This window comes from Eschscholzia californica, unplaced genomic scaffold (assembly GCF_041429995.1).
Source record: "Eschscholzia californica isolate CP2 unplaced genomic scaffold, dmEscCali1.0.p SCAF_5, whole genome shotgun sequence".
Classification (NCBI taxonomy): Eukaryota; Viridiplantae; Streptophyta; class Magnoliopsida; order Ranunculales; family Papaveraceae; genus Eschscholzia; species Eschscholzia californica.
The window spans coordinates 1,785,281-1,798,684 of NW_028238472.1; the positions used below are offsets into that span (position 1 = coordinate 1,785,281).

Genomic DNA, 13,404 nt, shown 5'->3' on the forward strand with positions numbered 1-13,404 from the left:
GGTATTTGATGCTCCCATTGCAGGACCATCATCTATAACTACAATCTGCAAAAGTTTTTGTGTTGTATAAACCTCCAACAAACATGTTGTGGTTACAAAAAAAAATATTGATCTTCCTTAACCTGTTGTTCCTATCAAACCAATGCGAGATTACTCTTACGCATATCATCTCTAATTGTCGTAGTTGGTTTCTCGTGTGTAAAAGTGAGTTTCAGAAATAGGTTTGGTCATACGAACAAGTTTAAGTGTGTCTTCTTGTGAGGGTGCATTTTTCAGATCTAGTAACTCAGAACTTGGAAGCTTATGGACACAAGAAAACTTACCAGGATCAAACACAAACATAATCAATCGCTTAGAATATGGATTGGACTTGTTAATGGATTTTTTTTTATATATTTCGAACACATTGGAGTACCTCTTGGATTTTCAACTAAATTAGATTGGTTTCCTATTTATGGGGATTTGAACAAATTGGAGAAACAATATGCATAATTGCAAGCCAAACTACTCAAGAAATTAGCAAGTTATTTGGTGCATTTTGAAACATTTTGTGAGCAATGTCACTGGATAACCAACTAGTTTCATTTAAGATTGTTAACTGTGCTTCCTCACTGACTCGTTCTTCCCTCTCTCGTAGGGACAGTATAATCACAAAGTATAAATACTCCCTACAAGATTAAAAAAAAAGTGAAAATTGATATAAGAAAAGTAAACAAAGGGTTAAACGTCTGAACCTTGTTCCTTCACAAAGAGATATTCAGACTGCAAGTAAGGTGACTGGAAAGGCAAAAAGAAACTCCAAAAAAAGGGTGAAGTTGGTGGAGATTTTTGTCGTAATATCTTTATAAGAGAAGTAGACTGATCTCTTCACAGAGCATGTTTTAAGATGGATGTCAAGATTTAAGTATTACAATGACAAGAAGATATTGAGTTTAACTTGTATGTGGATCGCCTTCTCCCAAGGAGAAATGGTAAAAGGGATAGCTAATTACATAATGAATGAGAGAAGTACATTTGAGTAAAGCTTATTCTATGTTAGTTATCCTTTTAGTGCTTTATTGCCTGTCTATGGGACAGGAATTTCAAAGGAAGAATGTGAATCTATTTCTTTTAAATAAGTACAATAAATGATTCAGCTCACACAACTTACTACATCATATCGATAAATAATGACACCTATAGCATTAATGCACAACATAGAAACTCACTCCTTGAACAAAACCTCTAGCTTTACTAAACTAAGGAAGAAAAAGAGATAACCAAGCATGGGACAATTGAAGGAATAGAGTAGAACTTGACTATATTTCCTTGTTTTATTGAATATTTGATACTAATTAAATAAATTTTAAGATACAAAATTCCGACGTCACATGACTAATAAGAGGTATGGTCTAGTGTATCAGGATGATCCAGTGCTTCTCAGATCAAGTATCAGAATTGAAAACGATCTTGTGTACTTCACCGAAGTCGAGTTCAAGTTCAACGAAAAATGATATAGGTGATCGGGTTGATGCTTTGTCCACCTCCTTCACATTTCCAACCCCGACTCCGACTTCGACGCCCATCTCTTCCCTTTCTCCTGATGCTCTCCGCCAGATAGTTCAGGATCTTTCGCCAACCGAGAATTCAGGTTAGTCTAAATTCTCATGGTGTCACGTTTACTCAATTCATAATTTTCATCTAATCTTAAGGCTAACGAACTATAGTTGACTCGTCTTCATCCTCACCCGTCCTATAACACCGTCTCAAAGTCAAATTGTTCATTCTCTATAGTTGGAAACTTCTTTTTCCTCGGTTGCTTCAGTTTCTTTCTTTTACCCCGTCTCTTTCCGTTACACTAGATGATGGTTATTACGTCCCAAGCTGTCCGCAGTTTATTTTTCAGTCGGAAACCTAAAAATAATCATACAATGTTATTTGCAGGACATGGTCGGGAGGGGGCATTCGACGACTTCTTCTAATGAACCCTTATCTTTCAATTTGTTGTAGTACTTGTTTGGTTTCGCCTAGCAAGTGTTGGGGAATCTTGGAATTGTAGGCTAAGCACCTCACATTGAAGTGCCTTTTCGCCATCATTTCTTGTGAAATATTTAGTGGCAATGTTTAGTGGTAGTACATTAGTTCAATTTAATGCTTGCATAACCCACTTGGGTAAGATATCTGATTTACCATTTGATTGAGTTCCTTCGTGATTGGTCCGCCGCGTATGTGGTAGATGTGAATGGCATACTCATAAGATGTTATGGAGGAATCAATTATAATGTCGTCTGATGATTTCATCTCTTAGAAATCATAGAGTTTGAGCTTAGGTGATTGATTGATCAAACTTAGTAAGTTGGTGTTTAGAGTTATTTAAGGTCTAGTAGCAATAGGAGCTAGTTTAGGAGTTCTAGTCAATTTTTGTCTTTGCGGTGGAGATCCTATTAGGAGCTCCTATTACGCAAATTAAGTATTCTTTTAGTATATTCATTTAAAGATAAGAGAATTTCTTTGTGTTTCTATTCGGTAAAGGAACCCGCTAATTATCTCATTTAAACAGAAGCACTCTAACTACTTTCATGACACAATACCTTTTTAGAAAGAAGTTCTACAAAACAAGTCTTCCGTCTAACTAGAAAAATTTCCAAACAAGCTCTAAATACTAAGTTGGTGAACAAGCTAAGTAGCCTTTAACCAATTGTCAAATAGACTATCAACCATTTTTTAACATTAGCACATCTTTGTAAGTTGTGACTTCGAGATTGCTCATCATCGAAATCTTGAGGATATCTAATTAGTAACTTGACCTTGATTCAGCGCAAGCTTAATCGTCAAACAAACTCCACATGGTACAACCTCTTTATTCTGATGGAGTCTATGAGGGTCGACCTACTAATTTACGGCACAGTCTGTTCCACCTACTATTGGATGTAACTTTAATACTTTATAAATTTTTTGATAAGTTGCAAAGAGAATAGTTTCCTTATAATTAGATTCCCGAGAATTCTAATTATCTAAAAGTAGTGAAGATGTTCTGATTTTCTAGTTTTAGAGTTAAAATCAAGTAAGGAAATAGGAGTTTATAGCAAAGAATAAAATTTCGGTTTTGGTGGAAATTTTGGTAAACATGGAAATGGAAATATTTCGGTCATTTCGACCGTGGTATCTCAAAACTTACTTCCTTGACAAAGCATTGTTAAGAGAAACTTAGTTAAATTTCGGTTCCATCGAAACTTACGCCATGGATTAAGAAATTTTCGGTAGGCATGGAAATGGAAATATTTCGGTCATTTCTATATTATAATTTATGTTTGTATTTTTTTTTTTTTGAGAAATCGTCTACGATCTACGTTAGTCGTTACAAGGCATTGATACATCATGAAGAAGTGATGAGCACGATAACTGCCAAATTTAAACCATAATGAAAGAGGCCTAAAGCCCGACAACATAAAAGAGGCCTAAAGCCCGACAAATTTATTATATTATTTACTTTATACATTGCCTAAATTACATGGGATAAATTTTGACGGCAAACTGCTTCTGCCGAGACTCGATCCCACGACCTCACCGGCTTAAGAGGGGTGTCCAACACTCCAACCGCTGCACCAAAGGGTGGTGGACATGTCTGTATATTTCTTAATCCATGGCATATGAGATGAATTTAGATACAGTTCTATCTGGCTTTTGTTGCCATATCTAATAAATATTAAGCTTCAAGATCTTATATTCTGCTATACCCTCAACAAACATTTTAAGATGATGTACCAAAGCCGCAGTTGTATCTTTACAACGACAAAAATGCACAGTACAACTCTTCAACTTTACTGGTGCAATTGATAGATTATTTATGGTGTGCAACTAGGCTTGAGGAGAAGCTTTCCAACTTAGAATCTGAGAATAAAGTTCTTCGTCAGCAAGCTCTGTCTATGACAGCCAATAATAACAAGCTCCTTGCCTTACGGACAAAATCAAGTATTCAGGTAATCGAAAAATAAAAGTATTTGGATACGATTATGTTTTGTTTTTCTTCTCTAAATCTATAAGGTGATGTTCTTGTTATCTAATGGCAGAGGAATAGCGATGTTAGTAATCTTGTTGGTAGTGATACAAAGTCGACTGTGGTAAGTGCACGCTGTCTCAAAATCTATACGAATAAAATCTTATAAAAGATGTACTATAGCGATATGTTAAACATATCTCAGGATCCAGCTAGTGTACCAACACCAAGGGAAGTTGCTGAAGTCGAAGAGAAACCACAGAAATCTCTGAATGATAAACAGCAGGAGAATCAGGACTTGCTCATAAGGTGTACGGCACAACATCTAGGATTTGCAGGAAGCAGGCCAACTGCTGCATGTATCATATACAAATGCCTTCTTCAGTGGAGGTCATTTGAAGTTGAACGAACTAGTGTCTTTGACAGGATAATCCAGACAATAGGACATGCAATCGAGGTTTGAACTATTTGATCTTCCATTCTTGTGATGTTTTTTCAGTGGGTAGGGTTTTGCTTTTAACAGAAAAAGGCCGTTGTTTTGTAACGTAATATCGTTTTCCTCATTGAAGATCCAGGAGAACAATGATATCTTATCCTATTGGTTGTCAAATTCCTCCACGTTATTGTTACTACTCCAGCGAACATTAAAAGCAAGTGGTGCAGCTGGCATGGCTCCACAACGCCGTCGATCCTCATCAGCTTCACTCTTTGGGAGGATGACTCAGGTGAGCGGAGTTTCTCTTCTGATCTTTTCTTTTATCTTTTCGGGAAAGGACCAAAAGGCAAAGAGTAACACAGGAGAGAAACAAACACGTAGCAGAGACAGAGAAACCAAAGAAACTCCTTCTTAATAGAGTGAAACTTTTAACAAAGGAAAGGCATCCCTTTGTATCTGGAGTCTGAAATGTACTATGTGAAAGTTTCTTTTTGAATCTCACCTTGTAATGCTTTTGAAAGAGAACTATCCTTTTTCAGTGTTATTTATGTATATAACTTTTACCTTTTAGAGTTTCCGGAGCACTCCACCAGGTGTTAATCTTTCCTCCATCAATGGTGGAACGGTTGGTGGAGTTGATGTACGACAAGTTGAAGCAAAATACCCTGCTTTACTCTTCAAACAGCAACTGACAGCTTATGTTGAAAAGATATATGGAATGATTCGTGATAATCTGAAGAAAGAGATATCCCCGTTACTTGGGTTGTGCATTCAGGTACATGGGATTGTTAATTTATGCAGCAAAGAATGAAATTTATGTTAGTGTTGCATATTTTCCTGAATTCTTCTTCATGATTTTCATATTTATTCATTATATTCGACATAAATTGGTTTTTTTGAATGTTGAAGGCACCAAGAACATCTAGAGCAAGCTTAGTTAAGGGATCATCTCGCTCCTATGCAAATAACGCAGCCCAGCAAGCTCTGATCGCACACTGGCAAGAAATCGTGAAGAGCCTCGGGAGTTTCTTAAACATATTAAAAACCAATCATGTCAGTAAAGTTTATATTTTGTTGTTCCTTATGTTTCCTCTCATTCTTCTACTCCATTTTTTACAAGCATTCAATACTCAGGTACCTCCATTTTTAGTTCGAAAGGTATTCACACAGACGTATTCTTTCATAAACGTGCAATTATTCAACAGGTAACGCTACTGTAGGCATTTTTTCTTGTTTTAATTTTTGATTGACTTCTTTCTTGGTCTGTCCCCCAAAATTTAACAAAGCTGATTACTAACTTCTGGTTGCAGTCTTCTGTTGAGGCGTGAATGCTGCTCGTTTAGTAATGGTGAGTATGTTAAGGCAGGGTTAGCAGAACTGGAACATTGGTGCTATAAAGCAACTGATGAGGTATCTTTAACTTTATACCATCTTACATTTTGTTCTTATGCTTCCATTTCTCATTACTGATTAGATATATACGTTGCAGTACGCGGGTTCAGCATGGGATGAGCTCAAACATATCAGACAGGCTATTGGATTCCTGGTATTTGTTTTCCCTTCACCTTTGATCTGAATCCCCTTTCAGTTGATTATTCAAGAGAAGTGGGTTTTTTGCACATTCCAAACATTTTTGGTCTTTATCCCAGTTACACACAAAATACTTTTTATTTCCGGGTAAGGGGGTAATTCATTATAAGGGTGCAGAAAGAACCCGAAAAGTTATCTTTTACTCGTGACAATAGTGCCCCAATGTCTAACGAAATGCACCAACTCCACATCCCAAACAACATAAGGCTGAGTCCTTGAGAAAGATAAGAGTCTTGAGAACGCCATTAAAGCTAAACATAAGAAAACTGCTATTTGAGAAAGGTTAAGATCTGCGTAACTTGGACAAGATAATGGGTATTGGCATCTGACCCCTATACGAAGTATCGGTGCAAAAGGGCTGAAGCTGAAATTGGTCAACGTAAATTTTCTTGTCCGAGATACTAGGTTGCATCTTTCATGTTAATTGCAGTTTTTGCTTTTAAAGCAACCATTACAGCATTACTTGAAGTGGTACTTTTATGATCATATGCAGTTTTGTGCAAGTATGCACATACAGAAGAAATCTCACATTATACATTTATGCCCACTGAAGTAACTAGACTAGTTTAAAGTTGGCAAGTAACCAGACTAGTTTCTCTATAGTTGCAAAATAGGTTATCTAATTCTTTCATGTGGGTTCTCTTCGCAAGTTACGGAGTATGTCAATTACTTATTCAAGTCGAAAGTTCGAAACTTTCATTATTGATATATTCTGGTCTGTTTCAGGTCATACATCAAAAACCAAAGAAGACTCTAGATGAAATAAGCCATGATCTATGCCCGGTTAGTATCTCTTCTTATAAAACTTCATGATCCATAAGACGTCCTTCGGTCTGTCTCTCAAATTATAAGGGAAACCGAGGATTCCTATAAACTTGATTTCATATCACAAATCAAAATTGGCTTCTTTATTTACTTCTCCTTTTTTATATATATGAAGCAATTATATCCTCCATTATGCAGGTACTCAGCATACAGCAGCTTTACAGAATCAGCACGATGTACTGGGACGACAAGTATGGGACTCATAGTGTTTCACCAGACGTAAGTTATTAAAGTTACCATAACACAACTAAATTTTGACCATCTTTGTTATTTGAAGAGAGTTTGATCATCTCCCAGTATTTTCTTTTGCACTATATGATACTTCTTGGGTTTTAATTAGGTTATATCCAACATGAGAGTTTTGATGACTGAAGATTCAAACAATGCTGTTAGCAATTCTTTCTTGTTAGATGACGATTCGAGGTTAAACAATAAAAGCTCAACTGTCGATTTTTGTATCGTTTTTTCGAATTTGTTTTTTTTTCATGGACTTATTACTAAAATTTTGATTTCTGTCATGTTTATATGGTGCAGTATACCATTCTCAGTTGATGACATATCAAAATCCATGGATCAGATTGATATCTCTGACATCGAACCACCACCACTCATTCGTGAGAATTCGGGATTCATGTTCTTACTCCCTCGTGTCGAATAATAAGTTTCTTTGTTCTATGTTCATGTCATCGATCTCGATCTACTGGGACAGTTACTCTATTTTCTAGATAGTTAAGATTGGTTAGTTATTTCAAGGTCATATTGATTAAAATTTCATTTTTCACTTTGAATTAGAAATGTTTTGACATTTTTTTGCTTATACTCATGCTCATTTTGCTTAGTTTAGCATTTTGTTATCAATAAATTTTGGTTTACAATTGAAACAAGATGTATCATTTTAATTTATCTATCAATGTTGAGACCAAAATTTTAGCAGGAAATTAAGCCGAAGGCCCAAAATAGTTTTTTTTATTTAAAAAGAGAGATTATATTTTATTAGGTTAAAAATCAAATATTTTTATTTTAATTGGTTTAAAACTTAATATTTTTGTAACTTTTTTGCAATTTTTTATGACTCTTGTGGAAGCAGTTGCAACATTTTTGTAAACAGTTGTGACACTATTACAATCTGTTGCAACACTTTTACAAACTAGTTAAAAACCTCTTGTAATCAGTTGCAAATCTCTTGCAAACTTATTGCAAGCAACTGTAGGCCTCTTGGAGCAGGAAAAACAAATGCTACTTGAATTTACTATGTGGGACTATATTATTATTCTAATACTACTAATTAATTTTTTATATTCTTTAGGGAGGGAGATTCTTAGGGGGCTTATCTTTTAAAACCCTATAAAATAGTTTCTTTTCGCTGAAACACCCCTCTCCAACTTCATCTTTACCATTGTCGACCATCTTGCAGTGTCATCTCTCTTCACTCTGTTTTACCCACTCCTCTTCCCCTTAAGTGCCGAGTAGATAACACAATAGGAAGTGGTGGCGGGTGGAACACGGAGATAGTGAAAAATCACCAACTGCAAGTTGAGAAAAGACACTAATTTCTTCTGAACAAAACAAACAGATAAATCAACCAAAGGTGTTGGGCTGCAAACAAAACACCACCACATTAGACTTGTACAAAAGAAAAACACTTACGTGTCATGATTATTTGGCGAGTGGTCTTTGCGGTTACAAACAAACCCACTGCATCAAAAAACACCACGACGACAACCCACTAATAGTTGAGTAGTTGTATGGGTTGTTTCTGTATTCAGACTTTCTATTCCGACAGTGTTAGACATGCCACATTTGGCTAGCATGCCGTACCACCGCGACACTGACACATAAGTCAACAGTACGTATTCATCCACATCATCCCAGTAAACAGTCAACGGTTGACATCATTTGACCAAACACCACAGGAGATGGTCTAAACGCTTGCCACATGTCACAATTGTTCTCTTCTTCTCTATTGTGAGTATCATGTGTCACTAGCTGTTCCAAGGTTAGTTTCTTATTGCTGCATTTGTGTTTTCTGTTTGTTTTTTATGTTTGAAATTGGTGGTTTTGTTTACATGTTGTTGTTACTCAGAACCTAAACTTGTTTATGTTCTCTTTCAATCGCTTTAATCCTCTACTACTTTTTTTGACTTTGTTGAATGAATGTACTGGAGTTGAACTCAATTTGTCATTTGTGGATGGTAACTCAACAATGTTTGATTTGGTATACTGATCTTCTTGTTCTAGATGGTAGGCTTGTTTGCATATAAGGAGAATGGCGATGAATCTCAGTGCTGAATTGTCGAAAAACAGATGTTTTTGGCCCAAAGGATTGGATTGGATTGGATTGGATTTTAGTTGGGATAGCTGTGGGAGTATTCATTAAAACTGATATCTCGTTGCTCTCTCTCTCTGTGTACTTCGCGGAAGAAAGTAAAAAAAAGAGCAACAGATAAGCTCCCAATTATCCAAATTCCCAACTTGTCGACGAAAATCAAAGATGTAAGGGCAGAACAAGTACCCAGGCAGGACTGCTCTTTTTGACAAGTCTAGCTACAAACAGTCGGATAAGCTTCTTATCCGTAAATGGATAGGTGAAGCGTAGAACGGGGAAAATTTTAGCAAACCAAGCTCATTCCCGCACCTTGAGAAAGAAGCTGTTGGCAATGCCGAAATATCTGACTTTGGTCTGGCTAAACTGTTAGGAGCTGAAAAAAGCCATATCACCACTCGAGTTATGGGAACTTTGGGTAATTTATCTTTCTCAACTGAAATTACTAAATCACCTTATTGTTTAAATTTCTTCTTTTAGCTCTTTCCAGTTCGAAAATATTAATTCTCTAAGTAACTGTCCAGCGTCATAAAATGCTTAGTTTGATTTTTTTCAGATTTGTAGCTCCTGAATATGCAAAACACAGACCTCCTGAACTAACAAAGTGATGTATATAGCTTTGGGGTTGTTCTCTTGGAAACAATCACTGGAAGGGATCCTGTGGATTACGGACACTTGCCCAGTGAGGTATGAAAATGTTGAAAATTTAAGCAAGATAATAAGGGTTTATATATCATTGTATATTTATTTCTCGTGTTTTATTAGATTTTAAATCTTGTTAATGCTATTTCTGTTACTTAAGGTAAATCTAGTCGACTGGCTCAAGATAATGGTCGGGAGTAGGCGGTCGGAAGAAAAAGTGGATCCAAACATAGACAAGAAGAAATCAACAAGAGCTCTTACACAAGCTCTTTTGACTGCTTTACGATGTGCCGATCCAGACTCAGAGAGAGACCAAAGATGAGCCAAGTTGCTCGTATGCTTGAATCGAAGGAGTATCCTATTCCTCGAGAGGTTCTAACTCTTATCTCACCCTCCGGATGAGCCAAGGTGCTCGTGTGCGAACAAGGGATAAAACCTTCCGATTCATTGTTACTGGTCGAGACATCACGTCTACTTGTGGTCCTGCTACACTTTTAGTATTAAACACTGAGAAAGGGTTTTCTGCTAATAACATCGAATCAATCTATTGGTAGCGTACTCGTAAGCGAGTATGCGAAACCCAAAACCCTTAATACCCAAGACCTATAAAACAGAAACCAACTTCCTGACCACTCCAGCCAAGGGTTATTGGTAACTTAAAATTTTACCATGTGCAGTGATCATGCATCCCCCCAAACAGGTTGTACCCAAAGCTTAGCATGTCTCAGTATTAATCCAGATATTTCAATGTTGTCCTAAAATAAGTTTGCAGATTTCAAACAGTAAGGGGGGGGATTCCATACAAAGTTTCAAAATGTAATATCTAGAAACAACTCCACAAGATTAAATGGTATCCTTACCACATTCTAATTCGTTCTTGTCTCGGTTTAAAGTATTTCCATTTGCAAATCGAATTTATCAAAAGCCATGTTCCTGCCATCTTCAAAGCACTATTCCATCTGCTGTCTATTACCATGATTTTGCCTGTCAACAAAAAGTTGGAAGTAGATTAGTAGCAAGAGAGAGACAGCAGATTATCCATTATGATTCTATAAAAATATGTTAAAGAGGTGCACGAGATCATACTAGGTTTAGCTTCGCCTTCGATCTTCTCTTCATGGGTACTCTACTTCTCCATGAACCATGATACTTCCCATCGTCGTCACGGTTTTACTTTCTTCATTATCGGAATTTAGACGAGAACTTCCCACAATCATGGCAGGCTTATTTCCTTCATGACCTTGTCGAGATCTTCGGAACCTGCTCATTTTCTTCTTTCCTTCTTCTTTCTCTTTAATACTTCCCATTGCAGCACTTCCTTCACCGTCAGGACCTTGTCGAGAAATTAAGAACTTGCTAGTTTGCTTTTCTCCTTCTTCCTTTGATCTTGCCACAACCAACTTGTCCAGGGTAGAGTTGAAATTGATCAAAGAACTTGTTTTATTCCTTGGTGGATTACAAAAGAAATATAAGACTCTATTTGTAGAGTTACAATACTACTAGTTTCTAATTTTACTAGTTCCTAATATTTTACTAGTTTCTTAATAGTTTATACTAATATATTTACTAGTTCTTAATTTCTTACTAGTTTCTAATATATGATATTTTCTAAAATCTATTATATCATATAGAAAGATATTTCAACAGGCAGTGCCTACCTCTTTCATAAACTCTTCTTCACAAAAATCGTTGCACCCTTTTTTTTTCAAGTCCTCAATATCGTTTCCAAGGTTCTCCAAAAGTTGTAATACGCCCGTGGGTGCAAATCCTGCTGCTGCGCCTTTCTTTAGACACTGAGTGCTCAGCTTGAGCACTCTAGCAACATCTTTGGTCATCTCCCAGCCCAACACATTCCCAACCATTTTTATGTCTACTACTGGGTCCAACTCTTCAATATACTTCAGACAATCTTTAGAGCACGGTATCTTAGCAAAAGGCAGACTTTTCCAGTTGCATTTAGGTCCCGTTTGGTGCCGCTTAAAAAAAAGCTAAAAGCCAGGTTTTAGCATATTTTTAAGCGCTTATTGAAAACTTTGCGCGTTTGGTTCAAAAAAATTGTATCTTATTTTAAGCTAGAAAAGTACATTTTCTCCAAAAAGCAGAAGCCACGATTTTGGAGCTTTTTTATAGTTGCTTTTTAAAAGCTAACTATGAAATAAAAAATAAACTAAAATGTTTATCTTTTTTGTCACCATCAGTAAACATCCACCGCCGTCACAACCACTTCACTACCTCCATCACAACCACCCCACCACCTCTGCCGCCACAATCACTCCACCACCTCTGACCATCACACCACCACCTCTGCCACCATTCCACCACCATCACCAACACGTCGCCACTTCCATACTACCTCCGGGCAACTCCATCACCACCACTCCACCACTTTTTCGGCAACTCCACCACCCCCCCACCCCCCACAACTATTCTACAAACATCAAATTTTTTTTTACAACCACTCCACCACCTTCGCCACACTCTACCACCATCCCCATGCTTCACCATCTCCCCCGCAACTCCACGACCTCCAACGCAACTTCACCTTCGGCGCAATTCCATCACCACCACTCCAGTTTCACCCCAACTCCACCACCACCACAACCATTCCACAACCAATTCACCATTATCGCCACAAATTGACCACTCCGCCTCCACCAACGCCATTTCACTACCGTTGTTGCAACTTTGCTCCCTAACCACCAACGCCCCCTCAATTCTACCACCACCATCACTACCACAATTCCGCCACCATTAAGCACCGCCACAACACGCCCACCACCATCGAGCACCATCGCCACTACATAAGGTTAAAATTTCTCAAATTTTGATCTTTATGTGTTTATTATATTATTTTATTTTAGTTTTTAATATTTACTAGGGTATATCCCGTGTCCTAGGGCACAGACATGTATCAATCAAATGTTACGAAATTTAATAATTTATTGTTATATTTTATTGTTTCTTTTCTCTCAAATTAGTTATTATTTTATTGAGAGAGAGATTTTAATTTCTTTTTTTAACCCCTGAAATTTATTGTGTTTCTTTGTTTTTCTTAAATTAGTTATTTTATTTTTAAGAAGGAAAAGATTATTGTTTTTTAAATAGGTAACTTTATTTGTAAGAAGGACTATATTTAAATTTTGAGAAGGACTTCCAAACAATATCCTTTATTAAAAAATGATGTTTGTCCTACTCATCGTTTTCCCTTCTGTTTTATTATATAGATATATTTTTTATTAATATAATGATATAAATATATTGTTTAATAACTACAATATGAAGATTACATTTTTTACCAAATGTCACATCCTAGCTTTTTAAGATATAAAAACACTTTTTATGTAGCATACCAAACGACTCTGACGATATTTTAAAAAGCGTTTTTATTTATAAATATATAGAAAAACTCATAATATAAGTTATTTGTTTACCCAAATGAGGGCTTAAGCTTTAACTACATAATGAAAAAGATATATTGTTAGTGAATTAGAATCATTTAAATAAACTAAGAGAAAAAAAAATTAAAAGACCAATATATTACCGACTCTTGGAAACATAAGCCGTGGTCAATTGGTACTAGTCGTCCCTCCTTTGTGACTAAGATGTTGCTGA

General features: G+C 36.4%; 1 protein-coding gene across 1 annotated transcript in view; it reads left to right on the plus strand.

Moving 5' to 3' along the window:
• Positions 1-7,708, plus strand: part of LOC147536076 (myosin-9-like) — a 32,581-nt gene extending 24,873 nt beyond the window's left edge. The window contains exons 26-38 of the mRNA XM_086638814.1: positions 3,842-3,959; positions 4,050-4,100; positions 4,182-4,433; positions 4,546-4,701; positions 4,984-5,187; positions 5,322-5,465; positions 5,547-5,617; positions 5,723-5,822; positions 5,902-5,958; positions 6,729-6,785; positions 6,966-7,046; positions 7,168-7,250; positions 7,362-7,708. Of these exons, the coding sequence (XP_086494940.1) occupies positions 3,842-3,959; positions 4,050-4,100; positions 4,182-4,433; positions 4,546-4,701; positions 4,984-5,187; positions 5,322-5,465; positions 5,547-5,617; positions 5,723-5,822; positions 5,902-5,958; positions 6,729-6,785; positions 6,966-7,046; positions 7,168-7,250; positions 7,362-7,485 (1,498 nt within the window). The 3' untranslated portion in view covers positions 7,486-7,708. The remainder of the gene's footprint in view (positions 1-3,841; positions 3,960-4,049; positions 4,101-4,181; positions 4,434-4,545; positions 4,702-4,983; positions 5,188-5,321; positions 5,466-5,546; positions 5,618-5,722; positions 5,823-5,901; positions 5,959-6,728; positions 6,786-6,965; positions 7,047-7,167; positions 7,251-7,361) is intronic.
• The last annotated feature ends 5,696 nt before the right edge of the window (positions 7,709-13,404 follow it).